At 36.1% G+C, this 24,933-nt stretch overlaps 1 protein-coding gene across 2 annotated transcripts in view; it reads right to left on the bottom strand.

Annotated features, from left to right (window-relative positions):
• Positions 1–3,657: 3,657 nt before the first annotated feature.
• LOC124789966 (rhotekin-like) overlaps positions 3,658–24,933 on the bottom strand; it is a 1,049,079-nt gene continuing 1,027,803 nt past the window's right edge. For both annotated transcript variants that reach the window (XM_047257504.1, XM_047257512.1), the window contains 6 exons: positions 22,426–22,605; positions 21,070–21,164; positions 20,471–20,697; positions 19,674–19,831; positions 19,465–19,577; positions 3,658–5,919 (listed from right to left, as the gene is read on the bottom strand). In XM_047257504.1, the coding sequence (XP_047113460.1) occupies positions 5,723–5,919; positions 19,465–19,577; positions 19,674–19,831; positions 20,471–20,697; positions 21,070–21,164; positions 22,426–22,605 (970 nt within the window). In that variant the 3' untranslated portion in view covers positions 3,658–5,722. The remainder of the gene's footprint in view (positions 5,920–19,464; positions 19,578–19,673; positions 19,832–20,470; positions 20,698–21,069; positions 21,165–22,425; positions 22,606–24,933) is intronic.

A 24,933-nucleotide genomic window follows, 5' to 3' on the forward strand; every position in this document is an offset into this window, starting at 1 on the left:
GAGGTTTGTGGATCTTAGGAAGAAGGTAAAAGGTAGGTGGGTGTTGTCTGGGTAGGGTGAGAAGTTCTATGGATTGAGGTGTTAGTCCTTGAGAGAAGTCTGAGTTTTTAAGGAAGAACTTCACGCCAGTTTGAACCACAGGCATTGGATCTTTATGGCAGGCACTATATGTAGAGGTGTCAGACAGCACGCGTAGACCTTCACTAATATACTCCCTTCGGTCAAGTACCACAGTGCTAAATCCTTTGTCCACTGGGAAGATAACGATGGAGTCATCAGCTTTTAGGGAACTTAGAGCCTGGTGCTCTACAGAGGACAGGTTAGGGTGATGATGTAGTAACCTGAGGAAGGATTGTGAAGCAATGCTGGATGTGAGGAATTCTTGGAAGACTTGTAAGGGATGATTCTGAGGTAATGGTGGTGGATCAAGTTGGGATTGTTGTCACAACTGTTCAAGGCAGGGTTCAATGTCAGATTTGCTGTTGGAAATGTTTTGGGACTGGGTTGCAAAGCAATATTTCCAGTTTCCTTCAGCACCCATCTCTCTACCCCATGGCTCCCCACTGCAAGACTTGCCCTATGTGCCCTCCTACCACCATCTATACCAGCCCTCTAACTGGCGAAACATATACTATCATAGGGAGAGCCACTTATGAAACGACATGTCATATACCAGATGTTACGTAAACACTGTGCAGCCTTTTACATCGGCATGACTACCACCAAATTATAAATTAGGATCAATGGGAATGGGCAGGGGGTGTATACTGGCAACACACAATATCCTGTTGCAGAGCATGCTCTACAACATGTCAGCCATGACTCGGTGCCTGTCTCACCACATGCACCTTCTGGATTCTACCACCAGGCACCAGTTTCTCAGCACTCCGCAGGTGGGAAGTAGAGCTACAGCACGTCCTTGGTTCTCGCCACCCACCTGGTCTTAATTTACATTAATTTCTTCCATCTCAGCATTTCTTCATAGTAGCTACTCTTTTCTTCACTTTAATTTAGTTTTCTACATCTTTCATTGTCCTACCCACGTATTTTTTATTGCTCCACCTCCACCTATATTACTTACAACGCACTTAGCTTTTCACTCTTATTAACTCATGCATGACTTTTGAACAGTAATATCTGTCTTGCGTATTACCCTGTCTTCACCTTTAAGCTCTCAGGTTTTCAAATCTCATCCGATGCAGTCCCCAACAATCAGTCTTTCCTTCTTATCCTGTCAGGTAAGTCTCCCCTGACCTGCAGTTCTGGGTGCCTCGCCCACAATGTACCCCTTTTCCTAGACCTCTCCAGTTCTTTTCCTTCACCCCTGTTCCTTCCTCTTCAACCCTTCTGCCGGAAGAAGGAACAGCAGACCTGAATGTAACTTTCTTTTATTTGTGTGTTCTGCCACCACTTGGTGAGTAGATTTTTTTTCTATCCAATTACATCTGTACAATGTGCTTGGAAGCTTAGGTTGGCCTTCTTTTGTGCTCATGTTTCTTTCATTCTTTTACTATGAGATGGTTTCCTCATTTCTAACAAATTCGTCTTCTTCTTCTTCTTCTTCTTCTCCTCCTCCTCTCTCTCTCTCTCTCTTTGGTTTTTCCTCCATACCATCTTGCCTTTTTTAACTTTAGATCAAATAGTTTCCGCATTTTGAATCTCTTCTTGTGTTTTGCCTAATTCATTTCATAGCCTTAGTTTTTGCTTTACTCTTGGTTTCAGGAAAATCAACCATTTCTTTTGATATAGCCACACAAGTTTAAGGTGCCTCTTAAGTTTATATGGTTGGGCTGTTGTACATAATGATAATAGTTTGTCCAACATGACCCATGTCCTAATTATTGGGTACAATATCCACCCATAAGGCTCTAAGGCACAAGTCATCTTTAGTGTAATGCAGTCCACGTAAATTTTTAATTTTTGCTGGAAGATAGCTTTGACCCATATCTCCCCCATTACACAGGCATGACATATTTAATTTCATTGGTTACATACTCCTGGTAAACAGCCAAGCCAAATAATATTTCAGACATCATTCGGGACACCAATTTGTCTTGTGTTTAACAATTATGAAATGATTTATCCCAAATTAGATATTATTTCACCTGTATCAGTTACATTTGTTAACAACACTCTGCCAGCTCAAAGATGGGTTGAAACAATTTTTCATTTCAGCCATAATCACATTCAGTTTTCAAATTTACTCAAGTTAGCAGAGTTTCTTTCCTGCCTTCCTAGCACTAATGCTACCACTGAAAGGGTATTTTCCCACATGAATAGTATATGAAAAGGTCTGGGACAAAACACACTTTGCTTTAGAAACTATCGAAGCTATGTTAGTGAATAGAGTGAAAGTTTGGAAGGTAGGAGACGAGATACTGGCAGAAGTAAAGCTGTGAGGACCAGGCATGAGTCGTGCTTCGGTAGCTCAGATGGTAGAGCACTTGCCCACGAAAGGCAAAGGTCCCGAGTTCGAGTCTCGGTCGGGCACACAGTTTTAATCTGCCAGGAAATTTCAGAGTGAATTGTGATGAAACTAATAATTTTTTTTATATGCTGTTGAATAATATAGATATTCTGAAGAAGATTCACAGCACTGATAAATACAGATATTCTTTAGAAGATTCACAGCACTGATAAATACAGTACATCTGCTCATGCTTCATCTTAGAAATTACAAATAAAATATAAATTATCATACTTTTTGTAACAAATTAGTGATATTTTGCATTTATTACCTTTTTCCAGTATCAACATTTTTTAATATGACCCAAATTTGGATCTAGAAAATGTGTTCATATTACTTTTCAGTCGACACACTGACTTGGTTTGCCATTTGTTTTATGACTTACTAAAAGCACAGAACTGGCAACATGCCATCCTTCAAAGTCTCCATTCTAAATTAAATGTCAGGAAGGATGCACTTCATATGGTCAGTCAACATACATACTGCTTTAATGTCATGTGACAAAACTGCAAAAGTAGTTATTTCTGCAAAACCACACGAGTCATTTGGGAGCTAGATTTGATTACTTGTGTACAAAACATTCCACAAAAAGATTCCTCATAGCCCAAACATGACACGCAAATTATGTCAAAATACCAGTGATACTGAAAACCGACACATTTCTTCCTTCCAATTTACTCTCTGACAGTCACTGAAGATGGTTTGCTTCCAGTGCTTTCTTACAAGATAATCAGTCTCTCAAATCAACTTGCTTACCATTTAATACCCTCCAGTGTTGCAATGAATCAGTCTCTCAAATCAACATGCTTACCATTTAATAGCCTCCAACATTGCAATGATCCCAGTAGTACCCTAACGAAAGGTATCATTTAACACTTTATAATTTGTTACAAATTTATTCTTTTTCAAAGGGAGGAGGACGATCTCACTATTAACCTACTTCAGAGCTATATTGGGATTTAACAATAACATTAAAATGGTTTTATGCTTGAAGAAATCTCTCATATTCATGCTCCATTTTCTATCAGAGAATGAAGTTCATTTTATATTTGTTGGTTTCATGTAATCTATAAATACACAAAATAATGTAAGATGTAGTATTTTTGTTCTCTATATTGTCTTACAGATTTCTGGGAAATGGAGCACTAAGTTTTCTGATAAAAGCATGTGAAAGACTAAAACAAAGTCAGTCAGCTATAATAAATCTATTTAATTTTTTTACAGAACTTTATTACAATTTCTGTCAAATGTTTTGATCCAAGCTAAACTATTTGTACATAATCTTAAAATTGTAGATGAATTTATAAAGAAGGGAACAAACAGTATGACTCATAGGAATGGTTGCACACAATTTACAGAAACAGATGTAGATCTTAACCACATATGATGACAATTTAGGGTAAGACTATGATCACATTAAACGGACACATTAGTTGACAATAATGAGCAATTCGTCCAATAATATTAAATTATTCTATCATGCTGGACATAATAACCAACACAGTTTGTAGCTAAACAATATGAAAAGTACCTCAGCATTAAGTATGTGCTTTGTGATGAGAATTTATTGCATTTGTATTTGCTTTGAGATACAAAAAATCCATTGAAATTTTAGTTTTAATTTTAATTATACTTTAAAAATACAGTCTCTATACAGCAATCAAATGATCGTCTACAATGAGCAAATATAGATCTTAAAATAACTTTTCAGTGACTTCAACAATGGCATCACACATTGTGTGCCCTTAACAGCTAATCTCCTCTATCACTCTTGAAGTGCACATTACGTGATGATAAAAAAAAAGTGTGTTTAAGGTTCATCTTACGCCAGCAGAAAATGGTATGTTCAATCATTCATACCTCATCCACTAAAATTCACAGATAATGTAGAAATAAAAGTTTATTTTCATCAATCAGAATTTAGATTTTTGTCTCAATTATCACAACTGTAATGGGTGGCATCTGAATGTCTTATCCATACACGGAGTTGGTGCAACTTCATGAAGGCAGTATTGGAAAGCTACACATGCACAGTATAATCCACAAAATAACTACTTCTCCAAGTACAAAATAATCTACTTTATCTTTAGATATTAAATAAGAACCTCTGTTCCACAGATGTTTGACATACATTTCAAAAATGGGGAAAAAAGAAAATAAATACTTTACTTTTTGATTTTTTCCTATACAACACACTTGAAGGAAGGAATTATAAAATAGATGTCAAACTGTTTATAAAATGGAAATTCTATAAATAACGTATTTCTTTACAAACAGTACTACAGAGAAACAATGTACACTGCCACTATTAACATTAATTACATGCTGAGGTATAAAAGATGACATAGTAATTCTTATGATGAATCTGAAGATCCAAATTTGCTTTGTCCATTCCTTTCTGCTCTGCTGTTCATAGCAGGAAACAATTCTACCTATTCTTGTGGTTTTAACTCCTGCCTGCAACAGAATTGCAGCTAATTGGCTTACAGCCTATCTAAAGCACAAGTAAAATCCTAACAACTGGGTGTGAATTTAGTCATTCTCCAGGCATCTGACACAGTTCAAAATCAGTATTACAATATTAACATGTTCACAAAACAGCTACCTATGATGCAAAGAATTTCAGGTATTTATTGTGTGACACTTTGAACATCCATCACACCCAAAAACAGTAATCGACTGCGTACTGACTGTCAGACCTTTCTTCTGCACATGGCAGTAACAAATAAAATCTCACATAATTGGCATTCTTGCCAGCTTCGGTAAATTAGAACATACTGCTGTAGACACACAGTAACTGCAGCAGATTCACAGAGAATGCAGTCTCATCCCATTAATTCTAGTGCAGCTCTTCTATTTGCATTTTGTCTGCATTGCGACATTTAAATAAAATATTGTACAATGAAAAAAAAAAACTATCTACAACAACTTAATATAATACAGTAAAAAAGGTACATGCCTATCAACTTGTATAACAAAATCAAATGAAGTACTGCATACATTTATCAGTAAAATGACAAAAGTGCAGTCATACAATAAGCGTTGCTGCTGATGGCAAGTATTACTCATAAGTGTGAATACATAAAACTACAAAGTCTAGAAAAATCAGGTAACAAAACTGAAAAAAAGGAATAATTTCTTCTGGCATGAAAAACACGCTACAATTTTGAACAATTTACACCCTCTCTTCAACATTTTGTAGAAAGACAGAAATACTGGGAATGGAGGACTGACAGGCCCATTTTGTGGCTGCCATCAGTCTTGATTGTTACGTGAGAAGGGCCAGTTGCCTCGTACTGTGTTGCCTTTGGCACTGGCACCGGAACTCAGAGATCGCTCCCGGAAAGTTGGTGAGGATGATGATGATGCACAAGAACTAAGGCTTGTGGATGGCGTCATACCAAATATTTCTTGTACGGTAGGTCGATGGTAATCTGTTGAGCTCACCGACTCTGCAAAAGCGAGCACATTAATTACTTTCTGGCCAGATCATGAGAACCAGCAGTAAATGGTCAAAACATAATTTATATCCACAAGATACAGCAAGAACAAAGTACTGAAACTGTTTCCTGTAAAAGGAAGTTATATTTTCTTGGTCTTTAGTACACAAGTAATAATGAAAGAAAAAGGCAGCTGATCTACAAAAGTGTGTTGTGTTTTTTTATGAATTGTGAGGACATTATAATTATACTTATCTACTAGAGCAAGAAAAAACAATTAGATATCATGCAGCACTGCACCAGGTTCCAGTAGCTGTTCGGAGTTTTGATGCAGTGGGACAAAATATGCAAGCATTGCATCATATCATCATCAGTTATCAGAATAACAATATGAAGTGGGAGCATGAAGAGAATAGATATCTGATGAAAGTGCAATCACATATTCTGCCTACTAAGCCACTAAATTTCTACATAAAAACGGTCTGTTTATCACAGCCTGCTATACTATGAACTCGTAACTAAGTTCATGCAAACAATTATTCTCAATCATCCTTTCTTCAAGTGAAATATAACTTCATGAATCAGGGGATTAATTTGAGGAAGACTTGAGGTATTAATTTTTTTTTTTATATAACTGTCTAGAGCATGAACATTATAAAACATTAAAATGTGACAACTTGTATCAGTTGACTAAGCAACCATGATCACATCTGAGAACAAATAAAGAACAGAAAATTGCCTTAAGTTAAATTTTACAAATCAAAACCTCAAACTTATACAAGACAGAAAGCAAGGAAATAAATAAAAGTATTATAGAACTTCGCTAATCCATCCCCTATGGGGCTGAGAGCATGGTCACAATGCAAAAAAGGCCGGATTGTCAGACGAACAGTTTTAGTTAGTAACAAAACAAAAAAGAAAAGGTCAACACACTAAAAATTCTTATACAAAAGTGTAATGTAAAGTACTGTCTGTAGTCTAAAATACACCTGTATCTTACAGTAACTATATTGCTACTGTAAGTGAAAGTTTAACAGCTGTCAATATCCTATTAGAGACACACAACTAATTTGTAATTAACTATTTAAAAAATGAAATTACTTGATAAAAAGTGTTCTGTTGTTAATCAGGACAAAAAAGATCTGTAATGAGCTTCTGCTTAGCAACCAACAACCTTGATTTTGCCACTATGTTCCACCATTATCTGTCCACAAAATGCCTTTTGGGTGGACGTATGGCTCATTCAATTTACTGAAAGGTTATACCAAACGCTTTTTTTTACTAACTGTATGTGATACTTGAGCCACAGGTTCATTGTCTTCATTACCATCACCAGCTTTCTCATTTTCATCGGTTCTCCAATTTACAGCACCAATGATTTGATCATCAGTTAATTATTCTCCCGTTGTGCAGTGAACTTCAGCTGTACTGATCCACTCACTCATGCCACTGGGCTCAATGCCCAGTTGTAAAGTTTGCAAATGCCACAAAATCCTTGGAGTGTCTTGACTTTCATCACTTGTTGCATGATCTGTTTCATCTTAATTCTCTTCGCCCATTTCATTTGAGGTTTCGTCTTTATTTTCATTCATTTCCAGCCACAGTTTGTGGCAACATTTTTCAAGCATTGATGCTGGCTTTTCTTCCCAAACTTTGGCAATTGTATAGATCATACCTTTTATATTCCTGATTTCATTGCTTGAAACAACCTACCTTCTTGTGTCCTATCTAAAGTTGATCAGTTGTATTTATGATGATATTGCCTCTTGAGCCACTCACTGACATTCTGGTCCATGAACTGGATTAGACATGTTATGTCGGCAGGAAGAAACAAAGTTTCATTTCACCTTTTGAAGTTCACCTTCAGATAGATGAGATGTCACACTGTCAAGTATCAATATGGCACATTTACGAGAGGTGTTGGTTTCATTTTCCTACTCACTTTTAAGGTATTTTGAAATGATAGGGGCTAATTAGTCATAAAACCATTCCTTAAAGAAACTGGATTTCATCCATCACGTTGACTTGTGGTTGCAATTATACACAATACTGCTGCGATATTTATGTTTTTGAATATCTTCAACTTTTTTGCCTTTTCTGATCACAAATAATGGCATCTTGTGATTGTCATTAGCAGTACTACAGAATGCAATAGTAATTCTATCTTTGGCAAGTTTTGTACCTGCAAGACATTGATTTTGTGTAGCAAGAATACTTATATGGAGCATTTGGTTCAAGCCACACTCATCAATGTTATACACATGATCATGGGTCAGGTTTAGCTCTTTAACCAAGTTTTCAAATATCAGAACAAACTCATCTGCAACTTTTTCATCATCAGACAGCTTTTCACCTACAGTAATTACATTTTATATGCCACATTGTTTTTCCACCAATGTAACCATTGTTCACTTGCTGTAAACTTTTCATTTTCAAGTAATTTTTCATACGAAACCAGTGCATTTTCTTTTATGATTGGTCCAGACTACAGAGTTCCTTTTCTTCTCTCCTGTTCAAACCACAATCACAAAGCATTGTCTAGAATTTCACTTTCAGGCTTCTTCGAAGTCTTCAGTCCTTTTACATCATAGATCATCTCTGTATGACTTACAAGAGTTTTCATATTTTTTACCAGTCCTTAACAGTTGTTATGCCAGTCCTTACCTCACTTGCAATGATTTGAAGAGACTCACCTTACATAACATTTCAAGCACTTTCGTTTCTCTCCTAAAGATATCGTCATTTAGTTGATGCCATAATTTAGTTTTATATACTGTAATATGTGAGACCAACACTTACTAGTTTCTAAAAGAAATATTTGCATAATAAACTTAGTGATTGAGTTAGAAGCAAGACATTTCATATTAAAACTGGTCTAACTACCGCACCTATCAATGTTCAGCTGCCTAGTGATCAATATCGCTGATGATGAGTCATCAACAAGTTTTAACAAACACCAGGAATGGGATGGTTGCACTAAGTGGGGAATCGGACCATCTGAGGTCAGATAGTGAGATTCTACTGTAATAAATGGGCATCAGCTAAATGTGTAATATATATAAATTAACAATATTATGAGTACATCAAAGGGATAATGTGCCATGTTCATATGAGTAACACTCAAGCATGGTATATTTCTTTCTGTTTATTATCCGTGTTTTTATTTTTGTAATAATTTTCACTAGGTAACATATTTCTGCTATTTCTCTTATTCCTATAGGTTTTGAACCAGTCAGTTTTACCTTGCTGATTTATTCAGTTTTTTTTTTTTTAACTGTGAAACCTAGTTTACTTGATGACACTATGTTGCACACAACTGTGCTACCAGCCAGTGTGCACGTGTGGCGCGAGTTTGCACAAATCGGTGGCAAAATTAAACACTATCACAATGTTCCAACTTTGTCACCACTAGATGCTAGTATTGAGGTTAGGTGTGACAGCAGATTGCACAAACTGAAATATGACATGGGGAACAGAGAAAATTGTTCAGTTTTTTGGGTACCAATGCCATGCATGTGTGTTTGTGGGATTTACATGGTGCAGACTTAAAAACAAGCAGAGACATACTGCTGTGCTTGAGGCCATCATACATGATCTGAAACTGGATGGCTTCACAATACATGAGCTGGAGAGCAAAATTCATTCAGTTAGGAATACAAATACAAACGAATTTAGAAAAATACAGGCAACAAAACATCCAGCTGTAGAACACCCCATGTCTCCAAGACAAAAATCCCATGCTTTGAGTTATCTTATTCTTTTTTAAGGGAAACAGTTGGCAGTAGGAAAATTTTCACTATCCAGCCGCAAGACCAAACATGTTTCTCACTGTTCCCACCCCTTGTACTGCGATTTAACACAAACAAGCATAACTCTACCACTATTTTACAGCTGCCAAAACGTTCATTTTACACATGACTGTGACACTTAGAAAACAACAAAACTGAAGTGTACACTGGTCAAACCATGTCTACAGAGGTATATGAAACCATTTGCGTGCAACTTGTTTTATGCAAAGATTGGTGTAACCCAGAAATAATTAGGTCAACTGAAACTAGTCACCACATTTTAATGTTTTATAAAGTACACTATTTGGACAATTATAAAAAAAATTAAGAAATTTTATTTGATCCCTTTCTCCTTCTCTATGTCGAATATAACTTGCGTCTGAAATGCCATGAAGCATAACTGCTTTGAATTACATAGGTCTTTAAGCATTTGAGGACACTGTCCAAAGGCAACAAAGATGATACATGAAGTTTTCCTCCTATTAATCAGTAACACAGCATTTTTGTTAGAATTTCAGTTCATAATACAGGGTGTTCCAAAAAGAATATACATATTACAAAGTATTACTTTGTCCAAACTATCGATCACTGCACCTCAGCTCGGCTACTGGAGAAACGAATACATAGTCTAGTTTATATTAATAGCTGCTAGATGTCTGTTGTTTCTGTTTATCTTGGTAACCATCTTATACTTAAAATGGCTACTCCACAGCAGAAATCATTTTGTGTTCTTGAGTTTGCGAAATGCAATTCCATGATTACAGTGCAAAGACGTTTCAGGTTGAGGTACCAAATTGATCCTCTGAATGGGTGGAACACTCGCAGATGGTATCAGCAGTTTCTAGATACAGGATGTGTATGTAAGGGAAAGAGCCCTGGCTGCCCTCATGTTCCTGAAGAAAATGTTGCATGAATTCAAACTGCTTTCCAACATAGTCCTTCAAAATCAACTCGTCATGCCACTCGGGAGTTACAACTACCCACTGGCATGTTTTGAGACGTTGGTTGGTTATAAAGCCATACAAGTTACAGCTGTTACAAGCTCTGTGTCCTGATGACAAACGCAAATATGCAGCATTTTTTAATGAGATTCTTGATGCTATTGATAATGATAACACTTCCACACAACACATTGTGTTCAGTGGTGAAGCAACTTTCCATGTTAGTGGTCAGGTAAACAAACACAATGTTTGAATTTGGGGCCTACAAAACCAACATGCAGCCATTGAACATGTATGAGATTTGCCCAAAGTCAATGTGTTTTGTGTGATATCCCAATCATCTGTTTATGGCCCATTCTTCTTTGATGGAAACACAGTTAAAGGTCGTCAGTATCTTGCTATGTTACAAAATTGGTTGTTTCTGAGGCTGCAGGAAGACAACTTCATTTTTCAACAAGACGGGACACCCCCTCACTGGAGTCGCCAAGTGCATGAATATCTGAATGAAACTCTACCGAACCGTTGGATTGGTCATCAAGGAGCTGGTGACTTAGCAGGTCTCAGCTGGGCTTCACTGTCACCGGATTTGACACACACTGACTTCTTCCTGTGGGGTTTTGTTAAAGACAATGTTTATGTGCCACCACTCCCATAGAACCTGGAAGAGTTGAAGAACTGGATCTGTACTGCCATAGCATCAGTGACAAAGGATATGCTTGCCCGAGTATGGAAGGAATTTGAGTATTGATGTGATATTGTTTGTGTCATTGATGGAGGACACACTGAACATGTGTGATCTGAACTTTACAGGTTTGTAAATAGGTGTGTAAAGTTTCATATTCGTATGTCTTAAAGTTTAATAAATATATATATTCTTTCTGAAACTGAAAGATGAACTGATGCAGTTCAACATACCCATGTGAAACAGCTCATTCTGATTAAATCACCAATCAATGGTTTTCAGACATTGTATATTTATAAGTACAATCAGTAATAGATCACTGAGACATGGTATCTGAAAACAGCACTTAGCTAATTATAAATTTTTCGCTATTGTTTGCTTCTTTAACTATATGCTGTGACAACTGACTGCAACCATGATGCATTTGGGAAGATTAACCTCTTTATTCCTTATGTACACATGAGTGGACTTCCAGAATTCACACTGTAAAATTAAGAAATGGGTTTTACCAACACAATACCTGCATCACATGTTTTTGTTCCTAAAGTTTCGATTTTTGCCACTAGATTGTACCACACACTGCATGCAGTGCTACTTACAGTGTTTTGAAGATATAATTCAGAAGAATGGTGAAGAATGCCTCTAAATGCAGCAATGAAATGTGTACTTCATGCATGATAACGGTGTACAGGAAGTGAAATATATATTTGTGTTTACTTAATAACAATTTCTTTTTAAAATTCTATGACCAAGATTTTTTTATTAAGTGTTATTAAAATTTTTCCTTTTAATGATGAAGACCACAAGTACACATGTGTACCTTAAATATTTTAGAAAACCTAAAAAATAAAAATTAAATCAATGTAATTTAGAATTTAGCTATGTGTAAAAACAATAAAATGACCGATGAAAACATTGCATTTTTAGCATTCTTCTGTAACACTACAGTTCCAGATCTTATCTTGCCTCTCATGTGTACTGTGTCATCCATGTTTCATTTGTACAGGCTACATTTGAGACTAATACTTCCATAAAGGAATTTCTAACAACTAAGCCTATATGTTCTTTGCTGAAGCTATCAATGCTAATTTTGCTACCCGAACAGCAAAATTCATTCGCCACTTAATCTCTCATTTCCTAATCATATTCCCTCATTATCACCCAATTTAATTCAAAACACATTCCATTACATTCATTTCTTTTTTGTTTGCATTCATCTGACAGAACTGCAATATCATGGGCAAATCTCCAAGTTTTTATTTGTCCTCCCTGAAACTTAACTTCCTTTCCAAATTCTTCTTAGTTTCCTTTACTGTCTGCTCAATGTAGAGACAGTAACTTAGGGATAGAGTGCAAACCTATTTCACTCCTTTCTCAATTAGGGCCTCCCTTTTGTGTTATCAAACTGCAGTCTGGTTGCTGCACCTGTTGTTGTTGTTGTTGTTGTTGTTGACAATGACAATGATAAGTATACTTCTGATATAAAATTCCCTGTGGGTGCACCAAGAAAAGTAGAGAGATGATTTCCTCAAACTGGATGGCAACAAAGAGGAAAGTATTTTAAAGAGCTCATTCAGCAACTCAGTATTGTTTATCCACAACTGATTATCTCAAAATATGGTAATTATTACATCTATAAGAAAATATTCATCTTGAGACAAACTCAATCTTGTGTCTGTGTTTCCTTACAAATAAATTTGTTTTATGAGAACTTAATGTACGAAAGTGACTTACATCAAAAATTTATGAATGGTAATGTTGCACTTTTGTGGTTAATATTATTTTATTCTATGTGAAAGCATGGGTGTGCATGTGTGTGTTTGAGAGAGAGAGAGAGAGATTGCACATGTGCATGCAATATAGTATTCTTCCACTTATCTGCACTGTGTTCCTGTTCACAAGACGAGAAAACAGTGACACAGTTCCAGTTTCATGTGTTAACAAAGTGTACATTACAACAACTGTCCATCTTAAAGTATGTGAATAATTTTCTTAAATACTGAGTTATGTATGTACAGATACAAAGTGCAGTTTTCCTGGTATTTGACAGAGAGGAAATAAAAAAAATCCACTGATAACGCTGTAACTTCAGTGAAACGTGTCTGGCTAGTCGCGAAGAAAAGTTTGTGTTTGCTGAAGGTGGAACCTATTCAAACATAAATTTGTGAGCAAATAATATGCAATAGGATGAGACTAAAGTCTATCAAAACCTTACAAATTTGGAACTTTAAAGCTTTGCAGAGCAATGCATAAATTACTGGTAGACACATGGAATGTCGCACGATACTTTATTAATGCAATAGTAAACACCAGGTAATACTATCAATTTTCACTAGCCAGTTAATAACTCCACCTGATAATGTGTAGGCAGTACTGCACTACCCTTGCTACTGAACATCAACCGTGTTTCTCAACAGACATAATGAAGGTTTTATTGTTAGGTCTTTGGAGCACCTAACTCCTGTTCTTAGGTAGCCACAAAGATCTGTTTATATTTCACAAAGTCCCGAACATTATATATCCAGATTAGGCCTCACATTTTGACAGTTTTTAGTGTCATCTATTTTTTATGTTTACTTTCAATGTATTTTGATACAGTTTGATTTTGGGTTGGTCTGTTATAGTTGAAATTGTGAACACAGTGTTTCAGGTAGGCCAGAGAGCTATTGAAGTTATTCTCATTGGTTTTAGTATTTGTATATTAATATTAGATATGAGAGTTCCAGGACTACAAAATGAATGTTAATGGGTCATGTTATAAAAATGAGGTGAAGATGTTTGCATTGAATCCCTAAATTGTTTCTGCCAAGTTAGTTAAAAACTGTGCATGAACCTTCTGTTTTTGCTTCATATTCTCTAAGTGTAAGCTGTTAGTAAGAGTGCAGTCAACTCTCACTTTGATGCTACAGTTTATTTTCACATTCAGCTTTTTTCATTCTTACACACATTCGCTTTCTACCTCATATCTCCGGTATTAAGACAAGTTACCATACTGATAGCGTAAAAAAAGTCTTCAGACTTTATTGTTGCCATATATGTATAAGGGATGTTCAAAAGGAAAGGTACAAAATGGCACCATGGGTATAATTGAAGTCTTTATTTGAAGTAACCACCTGAGGCCCGAGCACAACTACCCCACTGTTCCACGAGCCAAAATATTCCCTTTTTCCAGAATTCCTGTGGCTGTGACAGGAGCCATTCCTCCACTGTGTCCTTAAATTCGTTAAGTGAGTTGAAGCACTACCCCTTTGCAATGTTTAGTACACTATAAACATGAAGCCACAGGACGACATATGTGGACTGTATGGTGAATGCTCAAGATGCTCCCACTTCAACCTTGCCATTAAATTTTGTGTGACATTGGAGATGTGGGAACATTCATTATCATGGAGCAGAATCACTCCCTACATGAACAGCACAGGCCGTTTGCTTTTGATAGGCCACAAAGTGTCTTACAATATACACCACTGTTGTTGATTTTCCTGTGCTTGAGGAATTCAATGATTGTCAGACTTCGGACATCAAAACAGACAGCAACCATCATCTGGCCTGTTGAGGACACAGCTTCGAACATTGTAGGGGGACTTGACAAAGACATTCAACCACACCAGACACTATTTTCAGGTTCCTGCATGTCTCACTAAGTTATCCCAGAGCTGCATATGCAAATTGTGGTGTCACAAGGCTTAGGTCTGCCCCACCCGTCATTAAATCGACCAAGACTTATATGAATAATTGTAAGAACAGTTATTATTATTATGTTCTTTAAGTTTGTTTTTTGGGTTTTCAGAAATACTGTGAGAAGAAAGTTTATTTATGTTGCAGATAACGTGGAAGACGTTGCCCAACGATCACCACAAAAGTTCAACGTAGCGGCAAGTGGGCAAGGAATAAAACGAATGCTGCAAACTACCGCAAGCCATGGAAGAGCCTGGGCCGCGAGGGTGTCGAGCTTCCTAGGTCATTGTTGGACAACTTCAAAGGAGGAGATATTCTGCTTTCTCTTTGTAAACAAACTGATCGAGTCTTGAAAGGTTCATGTAAAACATATAGGCGGGTGACACATTAGGTGGGACCCAATGCCTGTAATACTTCCACAGTTATTAAAAAGTTGTTAAACGGCAAAACCAATAGTTCATCACTTATATAGATAAAAAGTAGTATAGATATAGGAAAGGAAGAGTTGCGGCATCAGAATGAAAATGACACATCGCTCAGCAACGAAGGAGGACATAAACAGCAGGCATTACGTCGTGAAAACAAATCAACTGATAAAATAGTAAGTCTGTAATTACGCATAAAGCCACGTAACACTGCAAAATTTCAATCGGTTTTGTTGTTATGACATTTTGTGCCTTTTCATTTGAATGCTCCTTATAATATAAAAGTTCAATAAGAACATGGGCCAATACTGAATCTTGAGAGCAGTCAGATACGTAACATGTTTCACTTGGAAGTCTTTCAACTGAAAGTTATACGAGCTTTGTTTCCATTTAACATTTGTGTCTCGGTAGAGAAAACAGTTGATAATTCTTTAAGCCACTTGTGTTTTTCTCAGACCATTGCTTCTTTCCACCTTTACTGTAATAAACATAGTAAATATACCATATCTTTCAAAAATATTTACTTTGAATTCTACATAACTTAAACAATTATATGTAACTTACATAACTAATGAAAAGAACTAGACAATTATTAAACAGAGAATGAACAAAACCTCAAGAGAAAAACATCTCTTTTTTGGGAAGCACTGATTAAAAAAAGAATTAAAAACAATAAATGTCCCAAACATTTGTTTTCAAGCTGGCAAAGCATTATTTCAGCTTTTCTAATACTAACACAGCACCATATAAAGAAGAAACAAGTTTAAAAGACAGACAAATCTAGAAAATATACTATTATAATTAAGCTTGTGCTTTTATGCAGTGATTACATGCTGTTGCAATATTTGATTTCTTTTAGAATAAAATATGTGGTCTGCTAGTCAAAAAAAGCAAACGAAGGCAGCGTTACTTTACTGCTTACCAATGATTTCCACGATGACCAGTTAACCTAAGGTTAGCAGAAAGGCAAAAGGGTTAATCAAATTTTAAGAGCAAAAGTCTTGTTAATAGGGATGAGGTAAAGCTACTAAATGAATTAACATACAATATGTATACTTCACACACGGTATATTTCATAGTTAATACTTCATGCCAGTTTGTTAATAAAGGATGAGAGGCCATGCTTGTAACACACAGAAGGACAAATCCCGTGACACCATTATTTTGCTTGAAGATACATTGACAGCAAAATAGTGACTTTTGGTTAATCTTGTGCCAGAAGGACTAAACACTGGTACAGAACTGCATCTTTTGTAAATTGTGTAATTCTGGACAGTGTTGAATATAACTCATTGTACTATACAAAAAAAATTAGAAACAAGCAAAATTTCTAGTGTCATCAGATTCATTTATTTCAACTTTCAAAAAAAAAAAAAAAAAAAAAAAAAAAAAAACACACACACACACACACACACGAGATTTTTTTTATATATATATATATATATATATATATATATATATATATATATATATATATAATGAGCAGTTTTATTTACATACACATGGCACTCTTGGATGTGTCATTTCTGTTCTCCCTAATAATTTTAATAACCTTGTGATGGGCAACTGAAAGCAGGAGAAATCAACATTGGGAGATCACATTCGGCAGTCTGACACAATAACAGCTATTTGTTCATCAGTCGGCCTTTCTTCTGTGGCAAAATAAAATCAGAGTTTAAATGCCAATAACTATGAGAATGATAATGTGTAAACAGTGGTTGAGCCAGGAATGGATAGATCGTGTCTGTACATATTTGTCTTGCAGTATACATTTAGCCTGTGACATCATGGCAGATCAGTGTAGGTGCTTATGAGCGTATTTTATGAATTAGCTTTTTGTTAAGTTATAAATTAGTGTAGCATGGAAACTTATTTATCTAGGACATTGATTCAAGTGTGATTGCAAAGAGCTCGCAGAGCAATTCTAGGACCCAAAGTGAGACAACAGAAATATGTGCTGGAATATAAGTGAACGTCAGCATTAAATTAAAAATTGCAAAATGATGAAAGATGTCATCTCATATAACTTCTATATATACCCAGAACTACATAAAATGCAAACTGGAGGAAAGCCCCTATCAAAAGGAATCCAAAAACGCTCAAACATCCAGTGCTGAGCAAATGCAAGAGTGTGTCAAAAAGTAAATGAATAAATGGAGCAAAACAATTACGTAGCTGGCCAGTCAGGAACACAGCAGCCAACAACAGTCCACACATGTGGTTTTTCTGTTCTGTAATCACTCTACTATGCTATGTAATCACTGTGTTAAAGAGACTGATAGTTAAATTATATATTAATATGAAACACTTGTTAAGATTTTATCCCTACTGCATGGACAGAAACTGCAGACAAAGTGTTATTGAGTTCTGTTGATACCAACAGCTTTAGGTTCAATGTTTTCACAATTTTTACCATCATAACTTTTGAAATAAGATTTACAACATATGAGATTTGGCCAAAATGATTAGTGCTTGGTTAACAGATTTCTCCCAGTGTTATGTTTTTTAACTGCCAATCACAAGATTACTTTAATCAGAGAATGACAGTAGTGGTACGAACTATCCAGAAAAATAGAAAATCACTTTGTCTATGTAATACAAAAATTATGAATGACTAGGTAGCCACATACTGCACTAGATTTGGAAGACTTTGTTATGTTCGTACTGTGTGCTGTATCTGGAAGACTTACATTACAGTTCTCTACGTTATGATCAGTTGATTTTTATGTTTAGTGCTTGAATGAAAGTTTGTAACAGAACTGTAGATCATATGAAATGCAGGCAGCTGTTTCAAGAGATACTTCAAATATTACTTTTTGCTTATATGAAGTACCAAAACAGTAGTAGGTATGGTGTTAGTGTGGAAACTACTGTGCTAGTACATCTGAGGTTCCAATAAGCTAGCTGTGAATGGGATGAAGAAAGTCATCACTTCCATCAAAAATGCTACACTGTCAAAGTGGAGGCATAGAACTAAAGGTGGTCATCAAACAAGAAAGTTACAGGTCACCCATGCAGGTAAAGGAAAAGTAATTTGAAAAGAGTGAGAAACAGACAAGTAATAAAACACGATGGCTTTTAAGACCTAACTACTGGAAAAATGAAGTCACTGCAAAGCTGTGCACTAATGCTTCATCCCCATCCCATCCATACACAATGGTCATATGAAAAGTCAGGAGTAGTTTGCATGGCAAGTCAATTACAGTCACACAACAATCACCTGAATGTCCTATATATACACAACATTTGCTAACCATGCATACCATCTTGTAATAATAAAATATAGTGGAGAATTTCCTTGCTTTGGGGACATTATTTTTGTTCAGAAAACAAAATAATGTGACAGCAACCAGTTGATGCAAACAACCTCACCTGGGGAGTAATGACACCAGCAGAATACACGTTTTGCACTGAGAGCTACATCAGAACAAACCATGTTGGAGAAGATAATGTAACACTGAACTCTGACATTATTTTGTTGAGAATACTGTTAAGTGTTGAACAGCTACCCATTTTTGTTTTAAGGAATATAAATGCTTGTCTTATTATACAATTCTAATAAATCCAGTACACATACACAAAAATATTTCACTCTTAGACTGATTTGGTTTTGAAGTGACTTTTTTAGATAGCTGAATAACACAGCACAAAGATGATACATGTAAGAACTTTCAGCAAATTTTGGAATCATTAAAAAATGCTAGTGAATAAATCTACAGATAAAAAGAGCACATTAAAGAACACTTCTGTAATGAAAGAGTAGAAGGCTGAGTACGATTACTGTATACAGTTTGAGACACTACCACAATCTATGTTGCATCCAGGCCCATATCCTCCTTTCACTTCAGCCTTACAGTGCTTTACAAGGTCAGCTGCATACATAATGTAAAGTTCCCTATTACATTGGCAGTAGTTTAGTTGAAATTAAGTAGCAACATTTATGCCCTCAATGTTAAACAATCTTCTTTTGCATTGTAAATGGTCTCTGGTTTTTATATTTCACTATCCACTCAATAAGTTGATACACATCAAGATTCACTCACCAATAAGTGGTGTCTCATCATACAGTGATCCCTGACGGAGCTGCCTCGCAAAGGAATGTCTTGTTGAGCCGGGAGATGGAATTTCCATTAATTTTTCTGCTGCATGCCTCCACCTGCACATTGTTTAATGTGAAAAAATTAGCAAGTGATTTCAATTAACTGAACCTTCTTATGCACAAGTATACTTTAGTTTTAATTTTTTTAATTACCTTCTGTGATCTTTTGTATGCTGCACTAGGTGTCTTATCCAGTTCTGTTGATCATCAGTGTTCTTGGTGCGAATAATCATTAATTCATCCTTGCCATCACATAAGTTGGAAACTGTAATTTCCTTTGATGCAGTTTTGCTTGGTTGAATAATTGTTTCCTATATGACATATTAAGGTTACACACAATCAGGTTAACAGTCAAAATAATTTTGTCTACATAGATAACTACAGTTAAGCTTACATGTGGTTAGTGAAAATCATTTTACTGATTCTACAAACAAAAATTCTGCATCACAACAAAATGGTAGTGAAGATGAGGAAGTTGCAACTATCATTTCTGTCTGTCCATGATTTTGTTCGTGGCTATGCAAATGTTTTTGAAACCCGATATTTCTAGAAATTAATATTCCACACCAAAAGTAGACATTTTCATGCTATTCTTTCTAGCAGATGCGAGTCAAGTCCATTCTCTGATGAACTATTAAGCAGAATGAACACTGCACAGCAAACTGCATGTAATACACTTCATTTTTAACACTAAAGTTCTTTTGCAGAGAGAAGGAGAGAAGTAGGCAGTAATGACATGACAAGATTAGCAAATGACCCAGGTATAACAAGTATAGTTTCGAAATGTATATCATTGACATCTCTCTACCTGCTCTTCTTATATCCCATAACCATCACAAGTAACTAGTAAAGGCAATGACGCGTGTGCGCTTTCCATAAATAAATGTTGAGGGAGGGAGGGGGGGAGGGAGGGAGAGAGGGAGGGAGGGAGAACAAAATTTTTTGCTAACCCTGTCAACAGTAATGGAGCGTAGAGGCTCCTGATTCTGCTCCCAGTCAGTACGATGAGACCACATGTCCAGTCTAAAGGCTTGCAGCTGTCCCCACACTGGCATCCATTGCCCCTTCTCCCGAATGCTGAATTCTCCTGAATAGCTTTCTCGGGAGACACAGTCTGGCTGAGCGGCAAGTCGACAGCAGAAATGTCCGAAGAGGGGCAGCTGATGACTGCGATTCTCTGGAAAATGGGAGATGATACTTTTCTGTTGAACACAATTCAAATCACTTAGAACCACACAATTCAAACATGCATGGGTTTTCTATGAGGACTAAATTTACATTTAATCCAGGCTCAAATTAATTTTAACCAAAATACACCCTCTCCCAATGAACTCAGATAGATTTAATGTATGAGATGAATAATTTACCAAAATATTCATTCTTTAGCTACAATTGGGAACAATCTATTTATCTTTTTTCTCCTAAACCTTGTTGTCTTTATGAAATAATCCTTGGTTATTGTGCATGTATTGCTATGGCAGGGAAAATCTTATTGATAAATGTCATGTTACAACACAAAATCTAGAAAATATATAAATATCTCTCTTACCCAGATTTTCTACTTTCATGTCATGGGTATGAATACTGTCATGGACTTCATCCAGGGTTAACCTGGCAGTAGCCATAAGCTCAAATGTTGGACCACTGTAAAAAAAAAAAGACAGCAGGTGTTACTGAAATCATGCGACATGCACAATCATTAATTAACCAGCATTTTATTAAATTTGAAATTTATAAGATAGTAGTAATAACAGGCTATTAATATCACATTATTTAAATGAAGATTTACAGGAGTAACAAACCGGAGACCAAAAATATTTATGACCACAGAGGAATGTCAGGTCCATAAATGTTAACTGGAGCAAGACTGACAAACAACCAAATTTTTAGATACTGTCAAATCTTGATCTTTCAGATCTGCAAATTCCTTTCCTAGGTTTCCTTCTGTCAAATTGATGACAGAATTTTATTACTCATGAACGTAAAATGTGTCTGTCAACGGAATTAATATGTTCACTGGACAGCGACAGCAATGAAGCATTAACGAGTAAGAAACACAGCGCACCACAGTACTCAATGACACATCCTATAATCCAACATAAATTATCACAATCATAAACAGACAATTATATAATGCTAACAGCATGTATTTTTGTGACTGTAAAACTACCCATGTGGCAGTTCGTTGGTTCCCTTGATACTACTGTAATATTTGTAAGATGATTCCACTATAATGGTTAGGTTAATATGATGATAAAATTCATAGCACATCACTACCCAGAATGGCCAAAAAGTATGCAATAATTTATGACATACTTAACTGAATGAATATTTTTTTCCGTGGGTGAAGAGTTTTATAAAAAAATCACTCTTTCCTTTAGCTATGAAGAAACACACATCAGACATAAGGATTAAACATTAACAGATAATACTTAAGTCTCAGCGACTGCAATGAAAATACAGTTATCAAACATGCATAATGTGTGATCTATTAAAGCTAGAAATAATTCTTGCTAATTCCAAATTTGAGGAACATGTTACATAAAAAAAGGTGAAAACAGTTTACTTAAGTCTAGTTTCAATGTCTACATTATATAGAAAATCCTTTATTGTTAATTCCGGATTTTATTTGTTACAGAAGATAACATGTAAAAATAGTTCTGATACTACTTTATGTCGTGACGCATTACACACTACAACATCCATATGCAACAAAGTAACTTAGGATCATTTTGTTGCGAGTAAGCCTCTGAAGTGTCGTACTATTTCATTGCAGACACTTAATGCATTTCCCAGAATTTACTCAGCCAGTGTGTCAAAACTAATTTGCAAACTATCCTAACTGATTAACAACAATAATGCTCTGGAATAATAAACGCAAGATTATGTTTATGTACAGACTTACATTTTTCCAGAGTTTAATTCATCTCTAAGCGTTGCTGCCAATTTTTTGCCAACAGTGCGGCTGATGGAACTGTGAATAGTTTTCTTGATTTTTCGTGGCGTGCTCGCCATTGTAAGATCATCCTGCAGGATGTGAGAGTATACCTCAAGTTTGAACTCAAAGTCCGCTGGAATATTGTTACTGAAACAATAAATATACAAGGTTCATATTTATTGCATACTTCATTATCAAGTACATATTTGATTTTACTTCACATTTGGCTGTTCATTAACTGATTAATTCTGAACCGCATGCAATTGGTTACACTGTACATAATGCCCAAACATTGTTGTAGACTGAACTTATTAAAATCATACAATATTTATACATGACACTATGATATTACATGTGGATGGGCAGGGTATGGGAAATAGTGAACTGCGCCATTTCATTTTGAGAGTATGTCATCAGTGAATCACTTCTAAGAAATTTTAACTTCATCCAGGTATGTAAATGTGTATGTGGATTAAAGAAAAAAATAGTGTGTGAAACTTTTTACAGATGTAAAATTGAACTCTAAAGTTAAGAATTCAATTTGTTTTCGTATTTCATGAAAAAGTAAGGGAATTTACATCATTAAAGAAAAATTACATGTCACTGCAAATTAAATTACTGTAGCACCTTTAGTAGACCATTATGCATTGCAGGAACCAACTGCAAGTACATATTTAAGAAATTTTTGAGGTCTGGGTTCCACACACATTAACAGAAAGTGGTAATGTTCAGGAAAGTAGAAGGCAAAATCACCTCCAGAGATATCAAAGAGAAAGAAACAGATAACAGAAGTCTGTTCAGTTAATGAAATGATCTCATAGTTGTCAAACAAATAAACCATAACTGCTCTGAAAGTCAAGAGATAATATTAGCTGCAATGTAGAAGTCTTAAAAACTGGTCACAATGTACATACTTGTGCACAACTGTAGAAAGTGCGACTTCCACAGTGTGTGTATTATTCAAACATAGAACTCCGTGTATTGCAGATGTTTACAGGATTCTGCACTTTCAGTTACGAAGAGACATAAATGAAAGAATTATAGATAGGTGTGCCATTAGAAAATCAAAATACACACCAAATTTTGTTAGTGTGAGCATGCACCAGGATAGGGCACTAGTACCTAACAGGTGTACAAAGAAGTTGTGTAGAATGACGTAGTCTGATGTCACAGCGAAATCTTCCTTTTACTGCTTTAGTTTGTGACCTGCACACTAAATTATCAGGTACTTAATTATGAAACCTGTCCCTAAAAACTGAGTGATGTAGTACAGTGGTTAGCACACTGGACTCGCATTCAGAAAGGAGACAGTGCAAATGCACATCCGGCCATACAGTTTTAGGTTTCCCGTGATTTCCCTAAGTCACTTCAGGCGATATGGTTCCTTTCGAGGGACAAGGATGATTTTCTTCACCATCCTTGAAGCAATGTGAGTTTTGGCCCATCTCTGATGATCTTTATGTCGTCAGATGTTAAACCCTAATTTTCTTTCCTTCCTGTCCCTATAATACAGGATGCAATTCATGAAACAGTAGTGTTGTCCATGTGGTCTGCCCAGATGTGAATTAATGAAATCCAGTTCCAGTATTAGAGCATTTACTGGAACACAATCAAGGATCTTCAGAATTTATTGTACTGTCAGCTCGTGAGGTGGAAATGAGAATAATAACACGGCCAGAAAAAAAATTAGTACATCTGGAAACATGAAATCAATTTTGTTCCAATGATAGCATATGCTGCCTAGTGGATAGTAGATTTATTGATAACAATTTCCACCAACAGATAGCACTGTGGCATAGCTACCAGAGTGTCATCTCCGTCTATCCTTTAATAGGAAATTCTCACAGTTAGAGGGCGCAGTGCAGTGCAAATGTGTCAAGCAAGCAGGCAACCACGCCAAGGAAATGTACCTGTACTTCCTACAGCCAACTGAGCAAGTTTGAAAGGATTCAGATTGTGGCTGTCTGAATAGTAGGATGGTCCTTTCAGAGAATTGCCATCCAAGTTGGATGTGATGCTTCAGTTGTGGAATGATGCAGTTATCCGTGGTCACCTGAACATTCTCATATCTGTAGATGAGGTTATGGACGTCCACACAGCACAGACGTGTATTTTAAGGCCAGTAGTGACAAATGATAAGAGCAACCATAGCACCGACGTAGACAGCTCGACTAGTGCTTGGAAGATGGAATGGCATGCCATGGTCTTCAGCGATGAGAGCAGATTCTGCCTGCATGCAAGTGATAGTCATTTGTGCATACAATGTGGAAATGATGAACACTGAGTGCATTCATCTAAGACACACCAGCCCCACCCCTGGCCTTGTGATCTGGGGAGCAATAAGCTACAATTATCATTCCTCTTTGGTGTTTCTGGAGGGGACACTAAACAGCGCTCTATACATTCTTACATTAGGAAGATGATGTACTGTTCCAACACAATAATGCTCGCCTCCACACTGCACGTGAAACTCAA

Source organism: Schistocerca piceifrons, chromosome 1 (assembly GCF_021461385.2).
Source record: "Schistocerca piceifrons isolate TAMUIC-IGC-003096 chromosome 1, iqSchPice1.1, whole genome shotgun sequence".
NCBI classification, from domain to species: Eukaryota; Metazoa; Arthropoda; class Insecta; order Orthoptera; family Acrididae; genus Schistocerca; species Schistocerca piceifrons.